The sequence below is a fragment of the Uloborus diversus genome, chromosome 1 (genome assembly GCF_026930045.1).
Source record: "Uloborus diversus isolate 005 chromosome 1, Udiv.v.3.1, whole genome shotgun sequence".
In the NCBI taxonomy this organism is placed as follows: Eukaryota; Metazoa; Arthropoda; class Arachnida; order Araneae; family Uloboridae; genus Uloborus; species Uloborus diversus.
This window is the reverse complement of record NC_072731.1, coordinates 226,825,975-226,848,392: the sequence shown is the minus strand read 5'-3', so window position 1 is coordinate 226,848,392 and position 22,418 is coordinate 226,825,975. Positions and strand designations below refer to the sequence as shown.

General features: G+C 34.0%; 1 protein-coding gene across 1 annotated transcript in view; it reads right to left on the bottom strand.

Annotated features, from left to right (window-relative positions):
• Window positions 1-22,418, bottom strand: part of LOC129225404 (axotactin-like) — a 92,571-nt gene that overhangs the window by 37,581 nt on the left and 32,572 nt on the right. The window contains exons 6-14 of the mRNA XM_054859917.1: window positions 22,307-22,413; window positions 20,388-20,545; window positions 15,971-16,119; window positions 14,451-14,755; window positions 11,884-12,032; window positions 10,439-10,551; window positions 8,452-8,682; window positions 4,096-4,274; window positions 187-329 (exon numbers count right to left, since the gene is read on the bottom strand). Of these exons, the coding sequence (XP_054715892.1) occupies window positions 187-329; window positions 4,096-4,274; window positions 8,452-8,682; window positions 10,439-10,551; window positions 11,884-12,032; window positions 14,451-14,755; window positions 15,971-16,119; window positions 20,388-20,545; window positions 22,307-22,413 (1,534 nt within the window). The remainder of the gene's footprint in view (window positions 1-186; window positions 330-4,095; window positions 4,275-8,451; window positions 8,683-10,438; window positions 10,552-11,883; window positions 12,033-14,450; window positions 14,756-15,970; window positions 16,120-20,387; window positions 20,546-22,306; window positions 22,414-22,418) is intronic.

The window sequence follows — 22,418 nt, the reverse complement described above, 5'->3', positions numbered from 1 at the left end:
TTCAGGGTTGTTATTAATGTGCTCGCATCAACTACTACAAAATTAAGTCCATGCTTTCAACAGGACTATTTTTTCCTGAAAAGACCCAAGTTTGTAAGGAGGCTGTGTAGTTGGGACCAAGCATTGACTGGTGCTCAGTAGCAACCCTGAAGTTAATTAGCTTCAATAAAATAGGAAAACAATTACCCAAGTGGTGCCTTGAAACATTCGTATTTGACAGCTTGGGAGCAGACTTTTGAATGTTTAACTAGTGACTGTAACATTGTCGGAGTAAATTCTCGATATGTAACATCAACGTAAAAAGACTTCATACCAGCTTTTCTCACAACCTGTATAAACAAAAAAACAAGATAAAACATTTTTTTCCCCTGTGAGTAAATATTTATAGTAAAAATCATCTTTAAAATTTAGTCTTGCATTATTTGTTGCATAATATTATGAAACACATTTGGAGCGGACAGTCAAAACACTTCCCCCAGAAATTTTCCAGATTTGTAGTTATATTTTGTAGCATTACAAGGCTAAAAGAAAAACAAAGAGCAGAAAGAGCTTAAATCCTTTTTATTACAACTAGCAAATCTACAGAAAGATACGTAGGCAAAAAATTTTGTAATGTTTGTTACCGGACAAGAAACTAAATGGTCTTATTTTTGAAAACAAGCAACTGATTAATAATTGATGATTAATAAATTAAGTAAAAGTTGTAGTGAAAATTTACTGAACATTGTACATCAAAAAAATATTAATATTCAACTACTTGGTAAAGTCTACCCGTAATCAACTAGATAAAGTCTACCTGTAAGTAGATTTGTCCTCCTCCATTAATATGCTTAATATGACTAAATTATTCCGTGTATATATTATACAGGATGCGGCAAAAAAATGGCAACCTTTTTGTATCAGTCTTTACGCGGACATGTTTAAATGCAGTCACATGATTCTTTTATTATTAAATTCTCATTATTTTTCTGTGCCAGTCATTTATCATGTTTCCATCGATTAATTGACATGCTTTTCTATGCAGAATGTCAAACAAACGTGTTGCAATTTTGAAGCTGTTTCGACAAGGAAAACATCAATGTGAAATTGTGCGTTTGCTCAGTATTGGAAAGGACATAGTGTCTAAAGCAATTAAACGATACAAGGAGCTTGGCCACGATGGCCGCCGTCCAGGAAGTGGCAGAAAGCGGGACTGTCAACACGTCTGCTAACCGCAAAATCATCAAGAAGAGAGTTCAACGAAATTTGAGGGTCTCCATGAGAAAAAATTGCTCATGAGACCGGCATAAGCGATCGGTCAGTCCGCCGAACGGCGAAAGAGGAGCTCAACCTCAAGGCCTACAAGCTCCAGAAAGTTCAGCTTCTCACCGACCACAACAAACGCGTACGACTGCAAAGATGCCGCCAACTCAAGCGTCGGGCCGCTGCTCAACGATGGGAGCGTATCCTTTTCACGGACGAGAAACTGTTCACCATCGAGCAAGTGCACAACCACCAAAACGAGTCCGAATATGGTCCGTAGAAGCTCCAAGTGCCTCAGCAGTCGTTGAGCATCGTCAAAATCCCGCTTTGGTGATGGTTTGGAGCGGGATCTGCGCCAGCGGTAAGACCCGACTCGTTTTTGTGGATCAAGGGGTGAAAATTAACCAAGAAGTCTACCGCCGCGACATTCTTGAGGGTGTTGTGCTTCCCTGGGCTCAGCAGCACTTTGGCAATGCAAATTGGATGTTTCAACAGGACTCGGCGTATGCTCACAAGGCAAAAATGACACAAGACTGGTGCAGGACCCATTTTCCAGATTTCATCTCGTCGGCGGAATGGCTGCCCTACTCGCCGGACCTCAATCCAATGGACTACAGCGTGTGGTCCATTTTAGAGGCTAAGGTCTGTGCTAAGCCCCACAAAAATTTGGAGGAGCTGAAGCAATCCTTGTGCCGGGAATGGGCTCGATTGTTGCCGGAGGACCTGCGGCCCATCGCTGAAAATTTCACGTCACGTCTGGACCTACAGTGGCTCCCAAAAGTGTTCGTACACCTACGATTTTCAATGAAATAGGCCATTATCCATTGGTTAGAATTAATACTTCGGAATAGGTATTTTATTATAAGATCTATGATCTATATTTAACAAAACTACATGAAAATTTTTAATAAAACATTAAAACATAATTTTTAAAAAATCAAAAACCAAAAAGTGCCGGAAATTCTATCTCACAAAAGTCTTCGTACACTTCGAAAAAATGTAAAAAAATTAGTAAATAATCTAACTTTTTACAAAGTTATTATTTAGTAGAACATCATGCAGTATTAACAAGAGCTTTTAAACGTCTGGAAATAGATTTCATTGTTTTTTCTTTTTTTTTGGGGGGTAATTTCTGAGTAAGTGTTCAACCCCAGTTTGAGTCTTACTGTTTCTAGCTCTATTTTCGTTTCAAAGCTGTATTTTTGTAATATAGCCCCCAGATATTTCTAAATATGTTACATTAAGTTCAAATCTGGAGATTGAGGGGGTATTTCTAAGCATAAGGACAATTTTTGAGGCACCAAACGCAAACTTGTGCTTCTTATCGTTATCGCGATAAAAAACAAAGTTGTTTCCGATTACCAAATTTTGGGCTAATAGTTTAAAATTGCTTTTTAAAATATTTAAATGAACAGCATGATTCATTATTTAATCAAAAAATTCCAAATTTCCAAGTCCTGATGCTGTAATGCACCCTCACACTAAAACACTTTCACCGTCCTGATTAACTGATCCAACTAAGTTCTTCAGATTAAATTCCTCATTTTTTCTTTTATTTACAATTATACAACAATTTAACCCAAAATGTTAAATTTATTTTTATCTATAAGTAAGACGTTGTTCCAAAACGTTTTGAGCTTATTTATCATTGATTTTGCGACGGAAAGCGTAAGCTTACTGTTATTCGCACGAACAAGAAAATTTCTGCAGGAAGAGGTCCCATTTAATCCAGTTAATCAGACAACTTGGCGAACAATTTTAGGTGAAAATTAAACGTAAAATGTTTTATTCAATTCTGCAGAAATTTTTTTCAGCACTCAAATGTGTATTTTTCATAATTTTTTTAACTGTAAACCTCCGATCACGCATTGTTAACTTTGCCAGTTGACCTTTTCTTACCGTGTTTTCGATCCTATTCTTGTCTTTAAAGCATTTTATCAAGCACTTCACTATAGAACGGTATAAATTACCTAATTTAGGGGACATTTCAAACCAATTTACCGCTACTGTGAGTAAACAATTCAACTTTTGAATGGTGTTTGTGGTGTTTTTTCCAATACCAGTCATTTTAAAGTAATAAACACAATATTAAGGAATAAATAAACAAAAAATTAAAGCCAAATGACTTTTAAGGGTCAACACAATGCAAAAATAATAAAAAAAATGACATATGATAGTTTTAATCATGAATTTATTCGAAAAAATTTGAGTGTACGACGACTTTTGTGGCGTATTATTTCGCCGACTCTTCATTTTTCGACAAATTTCAAAAATAAAATCTGGCAATATTTTGAAAAAAACTACTGAGTTTTATTCAGAATGGCATAAGAATGGTGTGAAAAAAAATTGGACTTCATATTCAAATTCAGTTTTGCGTTATTCTGGTTTTAATACAAAATTTCAAGGTGTACGAACACTTTTGGGAGCCACTGTATGTATCGCCGCCGGAGGAGGCCACTTTGAAACAGGCTGAATACGTTATGACCATAGGTCCATGCTATTGTTATTAATTGTTACATTTGTTAAAAAAAAATTTTTTTTTTATAAAATTGTACAAAAAAATAAAGTTGCCATTTTTTTGCCTCACCCTGTAAGCTTTAGTTAAGTTCTGAATCAATTACAGTTATACAATATCTTATTCTATTAGGAAAATAACAAGTCAAGCAATATTTTCTGAGGAATAGAAAAAAAGATTGTTGTGTTTTGTTTTGATTTAGCTTAATAATGTTTCCACTTGTTTAAATAATTTTGATGCATTAATATTTTAGTTTTTCACTTTTAGAACTACAGGTACAGTAATGCAAAATTTAAGGACATTGAGAGTATGTTATTTATTCTATTTCCTTCACATACCATTTCTGGCGGCATATTATTTTCAACCCTAGTAGCAATAGTACTTCCACTTTCCCCTCCCATGTCACAGTACACGTGGGCAGGGGGCAAAGGTCCATTTCTGTCGATATCGATAGTGTACACACCTTTTTTCCTGTATCCTACAAGGTAGAGTTCCTCACATGTCCTCTTATAAAGAGCTGAAATTAATGTACATTAAAGTTACTATATGAAGCATGAACTAAAATACACCTGAATATGAACATGACTAAGTTAAATTTTGGTACATTGAATGCTGGATACTGAATATCATGTGTAAGTAAAAAAGAAAAGAACATGCAAGCAAGCATAGGCGGCTCGTATGGGAAGGGAGGGTTGGGGCAACTGCCCCCTCACTTCCAAAAGTAAAGGGGACATGCCCCTTCACTTTTCAGAGTTAAAACTTAATGATTGCTGGAAAAATGCTTTTTTTTAAAGATGGATTGATTCTATTCACAAAAGTAACTAAGCATTCTAAATAAAAGAACTTTTCTCCTCTTCTTCAAAGAATTTAACTTTAAAATGGAAGGGGACAGTTTATTGTGGTCATCGATCCCGATTTTTTATGTCATATTCCACATTTCTAGAAGTCATTAAATCAGTAATATTAAAAGCATGTAATACAGGGTGCGATTGAAAAGTAACTGAATTTTTGCTGGAACAACAATTTTATTGAACTTTTTGACAAATGTATTTAACCCATTTTCGGCCAAAGGTGCGTATATGCACCATTTCAGTAAAGAATTTTTAATTAACGCTGTTTCGTATATTTTTTACAAATTTAATTTTTATGCTATTTTAAAAGGTTTTGAAGGCATCTATAAAATAATAGTAATTCATTTGGAGCAAGCACTTTCTTTAGAGAAAATTTCAAAATATGCGACCTTGAAACGTCGGACTGTCAAATTCGACTTTTTGAAATTGTATAATTAACCCACTTGAGATTAATCACACGTTCTTATAATGGGTTAAAGTTGTAAATTCTATAGATAAAATAAAAATAAAGTCATAAAAAATCTTATTAAATCGTTGTTCAAATTTAATGGTGGGGGTAAACGCACCATTGGCCGAATGCATGAACAATAAGCAAAAATTGAAAACCTAGTTTTTATGCAAGGAATCATACGGGTTTTTTTTTTCTTTTTTTCCTTTTTTTTTTCAAATTGCTGTTATTTCATTTAAATTTGTCTAATAGATGTGTCCTAATAGATTTCTCTATTTTTTTCAAAAAAATATGCTAATGACAATAATAGTCGCGATTTCCAATTTTCCGCAATCGACTTGAAAATATTTTTAGGCATACTAATTCTTCCTGGATACCATTCTCTTCCCCAAGTAGATATGTACTGGTCTTTAGATGAGGATAAAGGACTGCCAATAATTCGGAAAAGCACGAGTTGAATCAGATTTAAAAACATAAAACAAAATATCCATTTATCCGATAACTCTTGCCTTGATAATACAGATAAGTTTACTAAATTACGCCTATTTTTCCTGCATATATAAAAAAAGTATCTACAATTTGGAATCTTTTCTCAAAATTTGTCAATTGACGAAGAGATGGTGCCTTATTTTGGAAGGCATTCATCAAAAATATTCATAAAAGGAAAGCCAGTAAGTTTGTGGATTCAAACTTAGGTATTTGTGCTCATCAGACGGATCATTTGGTGAAAATATGGTACAAATAACACATCCAAACAAGGGTCGTCCATCATACACAGCACTACGGAAAGAAATACGGACTTATAAAATCTCATATACCATAAATGAACACGAAAAAAAAAAGCCCGCAAACGATGTAAAGTGCGCAAAAACCACACAATTTATTTGTGTCTCAAATGCACAGTCCATTTATATCCAAAATGCTTCGAAAATTTTCATTTAAAAATGTAAAAATTCGACTAAGAATAATATTGTTCCACTGAAGTATTTGTTTACGCACCATTTTATTTTTTTAATTAAATATTATTTTTTATGCAAGAAACTTTTTTTTGTGTTTAATGGATGCATTTTAAACCCAATTTTAAGAAAATATTACCATATTTTATAAAATTTCCGATGCTCAGCCTGAAATGGGTTAATGTTCTTTGAAATACATCCCTTGAGCTTCGATATACCAGCAGTAGAGGTACTTCCACTGTTCAAAGCATTTTTTAACCGCATCTTCCAGGCATTTAGGAAGGCACTTTTTTGAATGTCTGCTGTCAAATGAAAACACCTTCCCTTCAGGCTTCTTTTGATGAGCAGGAACAGAAAGAAGTTTAGGAGAGATATGTCTGGGATTCCAGCACTTTACGACTCATTTGCACAGGTGTTTCCTTTTGCTCGGTGGTCAAAACCTTGGGAACCAGTTTCGCACACACCTTCGCACGCTCAATTCTTCGGTCACAATTTTTTGAACACTGTAGTAAGTTAGATTAAACTCTTTGCTCATCTCCCCAATGCTTGCCCAACGGTCGATGTTCAAGAATTCACGGACCTTGTATGCTTTTTTGTCAGTTTTTGAAGTCGAAGGCCTCCATGCGCGTTGTTCGTCTTCGAAGTCCTCACAGTCATCTTTGAACGCCTTGTGCCATTCATAAATTTGTGTCCAGGACAGAACATCACTTCCGAAAGATTCCTTATTAAATAGGTCCTGGGTCTGTGTATAGGTTTCTTTTAAGTTTTAAGCAAAACTTGATTTAACGTAACTCAGATCAATCTCGGTCATTGCATTTTCACCACTAGGAAACATAACTGACTGCAAAAAGAACCTTCACGCATAGGGCGATATTTACTCAAACTCTGCTTGCAGCACGCTGACTCGTGTTGAGTCTGAAAGAACAAGATTCAGATGCACATTTCCCGCCAAAACTCGTTTTCGACGCCTGGAAACCGAACGGTGGCAAAAGTTCTGTTACTTTTCATTTTCAATCACACCCTGTATAGATCAACTTTACAAAAAAAAAAACCCCGGTCTCCGAGGACATACCCTCCAAACCCCACGCTCCTTTGGACCCCTTCCCCACCCCCCACTTTTTTGGAGCACCAGTCACCTATGCAAGCAAGCCCTAAAGCCAGTGAGTCTCAACCCTGTTTTTTTAGGCATACAGTCGAGCCTGCTTAATGGAGTAGGGAATTTTCCACGAAAAATTATTCTAGAAAGCGGGATATTCCATTATTCAGGATAAAAATGACAGATTACAACGGTCTCGTACATTGAAAATTTGTTTTATTAACGGGGATATTCTTTTAACCGATTTTCCATCAAACAGGCTCAACTGCACTTTTAATAGTTCAAAATTAAGAAGCACACTAATGTTAAGAAAAAAAAAATACATAAAACTTTTTATTTGATCAGTAGGTTTAAGTATCTATAGCATAAATAGGATGCCACATTGACCTCTTTTGCATTAATGTAACAAAAGAAAATTAAAAATACAACACAGAAAAGGAAGATTTGGGACTTATATTCAAAATCTCCTAAATTTAAATCTAGAATTTTAATAATAGTACAGAAGTCTTCAAACAGTGATTGCAACATTAATAGTTGAAAGCTTTTAAGACAATAACTTTCAATCGTCAGCAGAGATTTTGAAGATATATTTTGACACCAGTCAATTAGCTGAGAACAAAAAACAATTATTTTTCTTCTGATTGCCAACAGTAGTGGCTTTTGAAGAAATGATAACATTAAGTAAAGTAAATTACTCAACATCCAGCTAATGATTATTGCACAGCAATATAAAGAGATGAAAATAATAATAACTGCTTCAAGTTTTGCAGCAAATATGTTTTCATCTGAACTTCATGTTGAGTTTGGTTGAAACAATAAAAACATACAAACTTCAAGCTTATTTTTTTTTGAACAATCTTTTACAGCTTATAAAAAATAAAAAATTGTAAGAATTTCTTCTATCCAATAATATCAAATTAAGAGAAAATTTTGCTTAAAGAGCTAGAAATAAAAAGGAATTGAATCAATTTACAGAAAAATCACCCTAAAGTATGATGTACCATGGTCTCTGTGAAGTATTTGCGCAAAAAATTTCCAAGGAAATCATTTGTGTGGTCTTTATTTTACATGAACAGCAGACAGGCAAACAGAAATACTTTTGATTTTGTAACTTTTGTTAAGGAATTTCCTTTTGGGGGCCCAAAAAAAGTAAGAAGCAGAAAACTTAATGACTTATAACAAAAATACAAACAGCATTTTTCAAATAAGAAACTAAATTTAGCCACACCATCAGATATGCCATGTTTTTGTAATAAAATTCTTCAAAAATAACATTATAGAAACAAGTGAGCATAATGAACAGCAAATCAAATCAAACCAAAACAAAATGCACAGATACTTACAAAAGTGACAAGTTTTCCCAGTGTAACCAGTTTTTTCACAATCACACTGAGTCTCTCCTTTTTCCACATAGCATCTGCCCCCATGTTCACATGCATAAGGATTATTGCACAAATTTACCAACAAACAGCTGTCTAATGACACCTTTCCAGAAACCTGCTTTGTATCTACAACAGTTCTAGGATCAATCCAATCTCCTGCCACATAAATATCCCTCATACATCCAATAAAACCTAAGTAAAAATGAGAGTGTTTATACATTTTTTAACTACAATCAGACTATTCTTATCTCAGACTCTTAATAATTCTAATTAATAAATTAGATACTTATAAACATAAAAACGTACTGTAAAATAATGAGCCCTCTTGGAAACTTAACATCTACATAATTGTTTACTGTTTTACAGCAGTTTCCAAAATTTGAGAGAAAAATTTACATTTCAAACAAATAATAATTACATTTTTTTTTTTGATTTAATAAAAATGTCTTCCTTTATACAAGTATGAGAACATATTCATCAGACGTTCATATACAAATGAACAAAATTAAGTACAATAAAGACACAACTTAAAAAAAAATATATGTCATACTTTTAAATGCATGTTGTTAGAAATTGCAACATTTAACCATCGTCATAAACAATTGCAATGAAATTCATCTGTTATAAAAATTTCGGAGTCATGGCCCAAACTGTAGCATTGAAAAAGGGGGGGGGAGCTTTCATCCTTGAGGGGTATAACGGTTTCACTGTAGTAGTTGAGGTGCTGCAACTTTGCTCTTGGAGTAGGTGGGCACCTCTACAGTAATCTTTGTACATACATTAATCCTTTTAAATTTCCAGCATTCAAAAATATTTGAAAATACAGTCAACTCTCAATAACTCGAAGTCCCAAGGGACCAGCTAAAACATTCGAGTTATGGGAAGTTTCCACAACAGTCTCAAGAGTTTGGCACCCGGTGAAAACTTGGAGATAAAAGAATATTCGTGTTATAAGCTTCGAGTTATCGAGATTCGACTGTATGTGGTTGAGTTAAAGTAGTAAAATTCAAAAAACATTGTTTCAGAAATTATAAACCTCATATCAGTATTATTAAACTTTCTTTGGCTAATTCAACAATAAATATCCATCTTTGTAGTAGCGGATGGAATATTTTGCAATAATAAAGAGTCTCCAATGTTTCCTTAAAACAGGAAAACAGAAGAATTTCAATTGTACTGTTAGGTGTGAAAAGTTAGATGCTCTTTCAGTTAGTACAATGCTCATAAATACTTCTTTCTTCAAGAAAGTGGATGCTCTTAGTTTAAACTGAGTTTTGTTGGTTATCAAACTAAAACAGTGGATTGCAGTTACTGAACTTGCAAGACTCAGACCTTTCTTATTATATTAGGTCATAAGAGGGACAATTTAAAACGTGCTGTGAAATGCAACCCCTTTTCAATTTAATGTAAAAAAACAACAACGGATTTAAGCACATAAAGTAGACAGATCTCTTAATAGAAAAATAAGGTAAAAAAAAACTGAAATTGTAAATAATATTCTCAGAATACATTCTATTACAACTACACAATAGTTTTAAGTTCTCAATTAAACTATTCCATTCATCCAGTGCAAGATAACATGCTTATGTGGTGGCACAATATTGCCACCATAAATAATATTGCCTTTATAATTAAAAATAGTTTTACAAAATACTTGAAACTTTAAAAAACTTAAATAGAACAATTTATATTCAATATAATTAAAATGTAATCTGCCTTACACTTTTGATAGTTCAAAAACATAACCAACATTAATTTTAGAATTATCCATCTGTGATGATCACAGAAAACATTGTCCTCTCATTATTATCTGAAAATAACATTTGAGTTCAAACATGGAAATAAACAATAATTGAATGTCACATAGTTTTTTCTAAAAGATTGAAAAGTAGAGAGAGCAAAAATGCCTTCCAATTAAATACATTCCACAACAGTATCTAATTCATACCTCTCTCAGCATTCCTGGCACTTGTAGTTAAAATCATTTGGGTCATAAATTCAAGTGGATGAGTAAATGTTGCTTTAGCTGCATGACTATAGTCAACCTCTAACTTTACTTCCCTGAAAACAAAAGTAGTTGTAACAAAATGTGAAAATATTAAGTTTTTAAATTCACAATTCAGTCCATCCATCATGCCTCAGAGGACTTGACTGATAAATTCAAATTTTTTAAAGTGAATGAATAAGAATATAAACAAACAATACAATTTTAACACATCTGCAAAACAAATGTGACTTTGTTGCTTTAAGAAATTTATACAGGGCTTAATAAAGAATACAACTTCAAACCCTTATTTCTTCCAAGTTACAAAAGCTGGGACCTTCATTTTAATGTTTGTGGAGAGAGATAAGTTTATGATTTGAACAGTAAAGGTAAAAAATCCAGTCACTGACTGCTGCATTAATACTGTTGCTTGTTATGCTGATTGCTTTTAGTAAGTAAAACGGTGACAACAGGAAAAATCATTTTGTATGCTGTAATTAGCAAAACTCTGGCTGGTAAACATCTGTGAATGCAAGCATGCCAACTGGAGTGAACTTTACCTTCAGATATGCATCACAGTGAAATAATTTTCAAAAGATGAGAAACCAGGGCTACCAGACTTCAGCCAAGCAAAAGAAAAAGAATCCAATGGCTGTTTCTGCTTGGAACCGCTTTGTATTATATATATATATATATATATATATATATATATATATATATATATATATATATATATATATATATATATATATATATTTAAAGAGAGAGGGGGAAAGAAATCCAGCTTCTGATTTAGAAGGAGGTTATTACACTAGAATATGTGCACACAAATGAGATACATTCAGTTTTTATATGATGTGCAGAGGATAAGAATTAGAAATATGAACATAGTCATAAGTATAATATTCTAGCAGAACCAGAAAATATTCTTGCAGAAATTTTTTTAAATTGCAGCTCAAAAATTTCATTCTAGACTATCTTGGTGGTGCAATAAACCAGACAGCCCAGTTACCACATCCAGAGACTGCAGTTTTGTTCTTAGTAGAACCCACCAGTCTGGATTAGTGAATAACCGAGCTGGAGGCAGATATCATCTCAGTGAAGCCGAGAGTGCCAACAAACTGGTAGATACAGAAAATTTATCTCACCAGCAAGTGACCACAGCATTAAGCGGTTCGACTAAAAAATTGAAGACAAAGCTTGGGTATTAACAAGTTACTGCCATAGTTCTGCTTTGGTCCTGGTTTAGGGAAGTTAACTTACTGTTCAAGTGAAAGTTAGTAAGCTTAGCCTTTTTTTAAAAACTAAGTCGGCCTTTCTTTGCACCCTCAGGAGAAACTTATAAAGTTACTTGCAATATTTGAAAACGTAAGAAAGTCAAAACAGATCGTTAAACTTCTTGTTCATACCCACTATCATAAACAATTCCAATGTGATGCCATTCATCATTCGCCAACTGCTTTCCAGAGGCTTCATCATTGATAGACCAAGACAATGCAGGATCTTCCTTTGGTGATCGGTTGATGATAAACATCCCAATTCCGTTGTGAAGTAATAGCTGAAAGAAATCGATTACATTGGCTTTTCTTTCATTCATTTTTTTCAGTTGAAGTATAAAACATAAAAGTAAACATTTTTATGACAGAAAATAAGCAGGCAAAGAGAATTCAAAATTTAAAATTAACAAAAAAGGCAGGCCTGTTATTTCAAATTTTCCAGAGGGAGGGGGTGTTGTAACTCAATGCAAAATTGATTGGAAAACAACAAAAACCATGGCCACTTTATGCAAAAACATTAATTTTTCAAAGTCAGAGGGGGGCAACTGACAAACTTGAAAAGAAAAAAAAATAGTGATTGAAATTAAATTTGTAAAATTCCATTTCCCCACTTCACTTTTGGTGTAGAGCTAAATCAAATTTGAAAAACAGTATTGTTTTTAAAAAATCCACTTTTTTTTCTGAATTAGCTTATTTTGCCAGTTTAATGTTTCGGCTTAAGCATATATTAGAGCCTAAACTGTAGAGGACTAAAAAAACCAGAAAGGCTGAAATGGAAACCTACTTATCACTGTAAAATGCTCAGCACACAACCAAACCTGTGACTGAAATAACTGTGAAAAGAAGCTATGAACTTATGAATGAATTCAAATCTGAAGGCCACAATATGTATTTTCAGCTCATTATAGACACATTAAAAGGCACAAATAAAGGAACTTTAAGTGTTAGCCACTTTTCATGTTCAGTCAAAGAGAAGCATTTTCTCAATGTCTCTTCAGAAAAGAATAATTGGTGTTACATGTCTTCCAGTCAAGCCTGTGTGATGGAAATTTCTACATTGTGATCATCTCCAACGCTACATCAATGCTCTAATAAATCTCATTATTGAAAAAATAATTACAAACTAAAGAAAATTCAATTCAACACAACAAAACTCAATTCAATACATTTAAAAAAATATATATGCAGCAGTTTTTTTCTTCATTATATTTACTTCATTCTTTTGCACACGAAAAATATACAAGAGAGTATTTGCATTATTAAAAAGTTATTGTACTAGTTTTTAGTTCAAATCAACTGTGTGTGTGTGTGGGGGGGGGGGGTTATCAACAATTGAATGTTTTTCTCTTTAAAGCATCACAGCTACATCTGATGAAGTAATTCAAGGGTTTAAGGGGCTATCCATAAATGTCATACTTTTTTCAGAGAAATTGACCCCTCTCTCTCCGTGTCACAAAGTATCACACTTGCATGTCATGCTGTTTTTCATAAGCATATTGTTATAAAAAGATGTGTGGTGCTACACTTCTTGTTACCCCTCCCTCCCCTTGTGACAAATTGTCACAATTTTACAAACACCCCTCCATCCCCAAAGTGTGACATCATTTGAGGCAATGAGAAGCAAAGGACATTTTCACGTTCTGAGTAAAAAGCGTTTAAAGATAAGGTCCTAGGTAGGCTTCCATTGAAAAGTTTTTCTAAATCATGCTGTATAACAGAACCCACAGGGCTACTAGTATCTCTTGCCCCAAGACAAATGGGAGGTTCACCTTCCATGTGTACTGGTTATCTGCAAATTTTTAATTTTTCGACACATATCCCTTTGTTTCGCACTGCCTCATTTGTAGATGGTCTCTAAGCAGAAATTGGTTTAAAGGAAGACCTCTACAAGAACAGGTGCAGATTCTTTTTGCGCAAAACGATTCAGGGGAAGTGATTACTTCAGATTATCACAATTTTCTACATGTAGTAAGCTTGAATGAACTTTTTTGACATATTGTTTCCACAAAGAAAGAATAGTTATTCACTGAAGGTTTTGCAATTATATTTTGAAATAATATGAATGGGCAAAGATCTTCATTGACTATGCCATGAGGGGAGGGGATGAAATTCAATGATTTACAATAGTGATAGGCAACCTAAATTAACTGCCGATCAACTTTCCAAAATTAGCGAACACTATGATCGACTTTGGGGGGGGGGGCGATGATCCTTGATACACTGTGCCACTTAACAACCTGTTCAAAACAATGTTTTCCTACTTTAAAAATTTATGAAACATTCATTCCAAATTTTATTTCAAAATCTACAGTGATTTCCATGGACATTTTTCAAAAACAAGAGGCGAGGAGACTCTTTTCTTGAAAACTAAAAATTGTGGCATTTCCAACTATTATAACGAGTTTTGAAAAATATTCAAATAACTTAAGAATATTAAGAATTAGGTCCTAATTTTTTCCATAAAATAATGTGGAGTAATGGTACTCTGCTCCCCCCCCCCTCCCCCCCAAAAAAGGCAACAACAACCACAGACAAACACGGTACAGAATGTTGTCGCGATCGACTGAAAATGGGCTCGAGATTGACTGTTTGATCGCAATTGACGGGTTGCCTACCGCTGATTTACAATTTGAAATGAAAAACATCACAATTGTTTACAGTTTAAGTTGCATGATTTTTAAAAAGCATTTGCATCTTACCTCCCAGATGCCAACACCATTTTCAGTTTTTATTTCCCCCGATGCTAACACACAATTGGCCTGCAATGTTTTAAATTCTAAAGACAACTGCAATTTCTTGGTACTTGGCATGGTCAAAAGCAGCTTGGACTCAGGGAGAGGAAATGTCATGGGAATCACATTCGTGGGATCACATCCGTATTCAGCAGCAAACATGCTGTAGTAGCGAGCAGTATTTTCTCCACTGTACAAAGCATGTAACACACTCTTGTCATTGAAGTAAAAATTACGCAAGCAGCCAATAAATTTTTCTCTAGACTTTAAACCTAAAATACAATAAATCCAGTTTTTAATGTGCAATGGAATTCAGCTGAAATGAAACTGATAAACTTGCCAAAACTATCCTGAATTAATATAAATCTTAGTTAAATGGCAAGTGGTATAGAATATAATAAAAAATTTGTAATTTTATACGAAATCATAAAATTCATTCAAAAGTATGATAAAAAAATTGTGTGACAGTTAAAACATAACATCAAGAAGAATATGGTCATTGCAGGATCAGTGTGTTGCTAAATTATGTAGATGCTGAAAAATATGCAGTTGTGCCGCACAACAATATCTGATGCATTAACAATATCTGGGATGCTCTGTCTTGCTAGGTAACCAATTCTCAATTTGTTTTCCTGCCGCAGCTGCAGTACTGAGATTACCCCCGTCTTCATTAATGGTGACTGGGGGACGTTAAATATGCTCTTGGTCAAAGTCCTCCAAGTGAAACGATACCTCTGGGGGTGCCGGACCAGGGATTGCTCAGTTTCTGGTCTGGTTCAAAAAATCAGTGCTATCTTCAGGGTCCCATCCAACTGGTTAAGCCACAAATAGTGGTAGGCACGAGGGACTCTGGAGTGAAAGGTACTGAGATTGCCAGAATACTGCCAATGGGGGCAGTTCTAAGAGATTGAGGAGTACACAAGGAAATTGGCCCCTTTTTGATGTGAGCCAAGACGGACTATATTATTGGGACACCTTGGGTTGTATTCTACTTTGTACTGTACTAGTCCTTCACTCACCAGTAAAAATTATTCAACACTACATCTAGCAGTCACTTTGAGCATCTATTTGAATTCCATTTGTAAGGTGAATAAATGGATATGTGCAGCTTATAGTTTTATTAGTTTTCTGCCATGTTACTTTTCACACTTCTTTTAGAACACCTTAGCTTTTCTGCTACTATAAAATCTATAAATTTGGATTTTTTTTCTCCTCAACATATATAACATATAAATAAATGCACTTCACATAAAATATGATGAAATACAGTAACCATAACGCAAAATTGTACAGAAATATGGGGGGAAAACAGATGTTTGCTTAACCCCACTAGAAATAAATATAGATTTTAAAAGCAGTATTTTAAAATGAATACAACAGTAGTTTTAATTAGTTTTTGCATATAAATGTACACCCAAACACAAATTAAATTTTAAAAAATCTAATACATACACTTTCTCTAGCTTTAACAATCTTTATTTAAATACCTTTTGCTTTCTTTGGTGCAGCTCCAATATAAATCTCAGGGTCTAAATGAAGGTGATGAACTCCCGAGGCCTCAAGCGTATTGTGCCATCGAGAATCAAGCTTAAGTGAAACATCTTTGCCATGGTGTGTTACAAGCAGTGTATGCCACCTACAAAAGGAGCTCTCAAGGTTATCAAAACCAAAAACATTTTTAAGGTCACCCTTAAATTATTCTTTAAGCTGAAATTATCAATTTTATGTATTTTTTTCCTATTCTTCAACAGCAATAAACTTCCCTGTGTCAATTTTATAGGCATATCTCAACAAGATATTTCTATGGTATTCTTTTGTTGAAAAAAAAAGGGGGGGGGGGTTTCTTGATTCTTCTTTTATGACTTTAATATAAGAAATGAAGTTCAAAGACAAATGTTTGAAGTTGAAATATCACAAAGTAAAAATTTATCCGAATTCGGAACTGGAAATTTTTTAATTTGCAGCGATCGGCTTTCACTTGCGTCATTCAATTTTTTTAAAAGCTCCAAATCTTCCAACTGTGCGTTCGCTAGCGATTCCATATCAACAGTAGAGGGGATGGAAATTTCTTCGATTCGTGAAAGCGTATCTGCCACGATATTTTCTTTTCCCTCGATGAAACGAATGTCAGTAGAAAATTGTGAAATGAAATCAAGTTGGCGTAAACGCCGGGGGGAAGCTTTTGCATCGTTTTTCTGACTAAACGCAAAAGTGAGAGGCTTGTGATCTGTATAGATCACAAATGGGCGCGCTTCTAACATATATCTGAAATGTATTATTGCACAATATACCGCTAATAGTTCTCGATCATAGGTTGAATACTTTTGTTGCGTTGAAGTTATTTTACGCGAAAAGAAACCTAATGGTTTGAGACCTTGGGGAGTTACCTCATGCAGAGCCGCACCCATTGCAAAATCACTACAATCTGTTACTAATGCTAATTTTGCATCTATTGACGGGTAATGTAAAAGCGTAGCACTAGCCAACAACTCCTTACATTTGTTAAAAGCTGCAATCGCTTCTTCTGATAAACTAATTTCAGTTTTAGCTTTCTTATTTTTCCCTTTTAAATATTCATTTAAAGGAATTTGTATGCCTGCAATTTTTGGCAAGAAACTATGATAAAAATTCAACATTCCAAGAAAAGCTCGCAAACTCTTTACTGTTTTTGGCAATTTAAATTCTGAAATTGCTTTGACGCGATCCGGTAAAGGTTCGAAACCAGATTCATTTATTGAATGCCCTAGAAAATCTACCTGTGATACCCCAAATACGCATTTTGCAACATTAATTTTTATCCCGTAATCTTTGAAACGTTGAAAAAGAATTCTGAGGTGTTTTTCATGTTCTTTTTGATCTGCACTAGCCACCAAAACATCATCCAAATATACAAAGCAGAAATTAAGGCCACGCACCACTTCGTGCATAAATCGCATGAATGTCTGACTGGCCCCCGATAATCCGAAATTCATGTACGGAAATTCGAATAATCTGAACGGAGTTATAATAGCAGTTTTGCATACGTCTTCCGGATTTACCGGGATATGGTGGTAGGCTTTTAACAAATCAAGTTTAGAAAATATTTTTGCACCATGAAGTTGCTGTGCAAAATCTTTTAAATATGGAACAGGGTATCTATCCTGACGCGTTATTTTATTTAACAACCTGTAATCCCCAGTCGGACGCCAGTCCCCGGACTTTTTTGGAACCATATGTAGAGGGCTGGACCAATTGCTACGAGAAGGTCTGCAAATGCCACGCTCTAACATATACTCAAATTCCTTTTTCGCAATTTTAAGTTGAGCTGGATGTAAACGGCGTGCTCGCGCTTGCACCGGGGGACCAGTTGTTTGAATATAATGCAATGTATTATGCTTTATTTCACTTTGCAACCCTGCAGCGGGCTGAGTAATAATTTTAAATTCATACAACAATTTATGAAATTTAGAACTTCCAGAAATACTTTTTATTGCTGGTATCGAAGAATTTAAAGTACGACCATTTGAGGTTAGCGATGTGAGTGGGTCAATAAGAGATTTTCGTTTAATGTCAACAATTAGGCCATAGTTTTCCAAAAAATCAGCACCAATTATTGGTTTACTGACATCTGCAATTATAAAATGCCATGTGAATTTCCTTCGTAACCCAAAATCTACAGCTAGCAATTTTGTGCCGTAAGTCTTAATATTTGAATTATTCGCAGCGGAAAGAACAAGATTGCTTTCTTTATGACTTTTAAAATGAAATCGAGGCACGCAGCTGACATCACTACCCGTATCAATTAGAAAACTTGATCCTGTATTTACATCATTTATGAAAAGTCGGCGATTTAAATATTTCTGTACGGTTGACGCCGCATCAACTGACAGCTTTACTCGTTTTTTTTCTGGTTATAACTACACGGGGGTCTACACTTTGTTGCATTATCCGAAAAAGTCTTATGGTACCAGCAACAATTTTGAGAATTATCCGAGTTACGATAAAAACTTTTACTTCTTGACCGAGATTTAGAAAACCTCCGAATTTTACTCCGGGATCGGCGAACAGATAATTTCTGAACCTGCTCAATTAAACCCTCAATTAGGTTTTCCAAACGAGAAATTCTAGAATTTTCAGCTTGCGAGGAGGGAGAATTCACCACAGATACTGATGGAAGAGTCACTATCTCAGAAATTTTATCAGCCATAAGAGCTAACTGCGATAAACTTTCAGCACTAATTGCGAGGATAGCCTGCATATTTGAAGGAAGGTGACTTAACCATAAATTTTTCAAAAAACTATCATCTAGTTTATGGTTACTTAATTCCCGCATATCATGCAAAAGCTGTGAAGGTTTTTTATCTCCTAGAGTTAAGTCTTGTAACAAGGTTTTAATTTTCTTATTTTCAGAATGCTCAAACTGTTCAATTAATTTTTCTTTTAACTTAGTATACGGATTTTCCGCTGGCGGCGAAAAAACTATTTCCGAAACATAAGTTAAATATTCAGAATCAATAGAAGCAATTAAATGGCTAAATTTCGTTTGCTCAGTCGTTATATTTGCTATCGAAAAATTTGCTTCTAGTTGAGCAAAATACAGTTTGACATTTAAAGGCGAAAAAATCGGCATTTTCATACCAATCCTATCAACGCTAGTCTCTACTTTGGATTCAGTCATTTTACTACTAGTAACCAAGACAAACAAAATGTAAAATCACTCACGTTGGTTGTCCGCATTCAGTCCTATAATAGGTCACCACTGTCGCGAGGTCGATTGGCCGCGAACATATGAAAAACAGTTGAGCATAAAATAAAACTCTTTTATTTACAATTTAAAAACATAGACGTCGTACATCCTGCAACCAGCAGGAATGCAAGTAGGAGACCGAATCTAGCAAATAAGCGACTCGCTTATAAATAAATGTTTTTGCTGTTGCCACTCACTCGGTGGCTAAACTTTTCAGGATAAAGTAAAATTACATGCAAATTCGACTGAATATGCAAAAATAATAAGTCCTCTACAGCATGTTGGTTTTTCAACCTACCTGCAATGTCATGTAATTCGGGAGGGTAGATATTTAAACCTTTTCCAGTTCTTATGTTCTGATACTGAAAAATTTGGTACTTAAATTTCAGTAAATTTACGAAACTAGAACAATGTGTTTGTCAACACTGCCAGCTGCAGGGCTCAATACAGTCAAATAAAAGTATTTTGTAGTGAAAAACTAAAGCAATACAATTTTTATACAGTAAAATTGATAGACCAGGGCATATTTCAATGGGGTTTTTTGGGCAATTGCCCACACAGTCAAATAAAATTGGCCCCACAGTCAAATAAAATTGCCCACCTACATTTTCCTAAATTTTTCCATCGGTTATGTGTTTCTATATATTTTTTATTTTTCTGTAAAAAAAAAACGAAATTAATAAACCGAAGAGAAGGAAAAGCAAAAGCTGAACTTTACAAAGAGAGGGTTTATATGAAATCCTTTTTTGAAAAAGACAATGGTATTTGAATTTGGTTGTATTAAAATGAAAATGAATTGTTGTATTATAATGAATGAAATTGTAAAAAATCAAAAACTCAGTGACTGAACTATTTTAAATGCTGAATCACAGCGTTTATGTTCTTTAAACTCTTTTCCCATCGAACAAAACAACCATTAGCAATGATTTCCTCAATTCCAATTTTCACACTCCAACTCTTTTTTGACAATTATTCAACTAACATAAACTGCACCTTTACATCACCCCCTTCCGAGGAAGTTGGAGCTGCCCACACAGTCAAATTTCCTTAAAATATGCCCTGTGATAGACAATTTAAAAAAAGATAAAAGACTTTTTTAAAAACATATTTAACTTTAAATTTCCTTATATAGCTTTGACTGATAAAAAACACTTTTAAAAACACAACTATTTACTTACATTTCATCATTGAGGGAATATCCAATTGTGCAATTAAGAGGCCCATCTCCGAAGTTGATCTCAAAGTGTAACTGCCCTCCATACAAACTTAGCGCTAAATAATTTCGACTTGGATGTTCACCTGATGCATACATGAGAACTGAATCTTGAAAAAATGTCTAGAACAAATTAATGGCAAAGAAAACTCTAAAATACCAACTACAATCTGAACTTTAACATTCAAAAATCATGTATGTTTTCATTACTTTAAAAACAAAGATCACAATAATTCAGAAGCACCTTCCTACAACACATTTTTTAAAAATTTAAATCATCAATTATATATTTTAAATCAATTTGAGATTCAAATCATCATAACATTAATTATTAAAATCACAAAACAACACATACAAAGATTGTTATAAAACCCACATATTAAAAAAGAAAAAAAAAATGTCAAGATGGTTTGACAAAAAATAGGTTCAACATACGAAATGGCCTGCGTTTGACACAGAAAATTATAATTGGCGAAATAGAACTCTTTCAATCCTTCATGGGACAGCAACAGAGGGGAGTAAGTTTTAGCCATCAAGTAGGCAAAACAATAATATAGCAGTTTGCATGTAAACTACTTTTTTAAAAAAATTATTTTAGATCTTCAATAAGCTTTATGTAACAAATTGGGGTCATAGTACATTAAAACAGCCAATGCATACAGCATTTCAAACACTGTATTTTACTTTATGTAATCAGGTTTTAATGCACTAAAACATTTTACAAGTTATAGGGAGTTAAAAAAGGAGGTAGCATAAAATCAAACTGTGGGTGAAACAAGTTAAAAATTGTTTTTGTCTTAATTATATACGAAATAAAAAGAGGTATTTCTATTTTACTAGCGACATGAATATCTTTAAATATGGAAAAAGTAGTCTCTAATCAGAGTAAGATGAATAACAGCAGAGCATATTGTTTTGTAGATATTTTTCACTCACAAAACTGATTTTTGAGCTCTTGTTCACAGACATTAGGGGTACACGTTAGAAATGACTACCAACAAGTTAATTTTATTTTAAAATTTTATACCCACAGTTTTCTGTTGTCTGACAAAAATCTTAAAGCAGAAATCAGTCGAATTTGCAAAGTCAATTGAGTCAGTAAAATTTATTTCAGTATCCCTGCATTGCATGAATCAAGTGTGGGCAATTACAAGGTACCAAGGATTGAGCTACACAGGTAAAGTGCTGTAACATAAATTGAAAAATATTTCCTTTAATGATAACATTTACTCTTGAAAAGTACCCTCCACTCTTTTACAGGTTTAACAAACATAACATTACTCAACCTAATAGATTTTTGCTCATTGAATATTTCTATAAATCATGCATTTTCTTTCAGCACTTCTTATGTAAATATCCTTTCAGATTAAGATTTTTGCAAAAAAAAAAAAAAAAAACAAGTGTTAAGTAGATAAGTGGTTCTCAACCTTTTCACTACTGAGTACCACTTGCTTCCCTTCCGAATCCTAAGTGAATGATACAATAGAACACAAAAATTATATTAGGTGAAATAAAAAAGATACAGATTAATTTTCACTGACTGTTTGCTAGCCACATGAAAATTATTTGCATACCATAGGTTGAGCAGGGGCAGGGGTGCCCAACCCCCTAAGGGCAAGGAAGGGCACACTCCACTCAATATTGCAAAGCCCCCTCCCTCCCCAAAATGAGAAAAATACCCCTAAAAACCCTTCTAAAATTTCAATGGTGCAGTCTGCATCATGACCTCTTCTAGGCTGGGTTGAGAATCACTGGAGTAGATGATTGTATAAAAATTTGGCCACTAAATTTAAGTCTATTTCGTATCCACTGACTTTTAACCTAGAACTTATACTGCAGTAGTTTCATATTCATATTTCAACTCAAGAAACATGCAATACTCACTTTAAAATTGAAGCTTATTCGTGTAGCTTCAGAATGAGCTCTGTCTCTCCAATCATATACTCGATAAGTAACATATGAGTAGCCACGGAATGTCATAGTAACAGGATCTGAT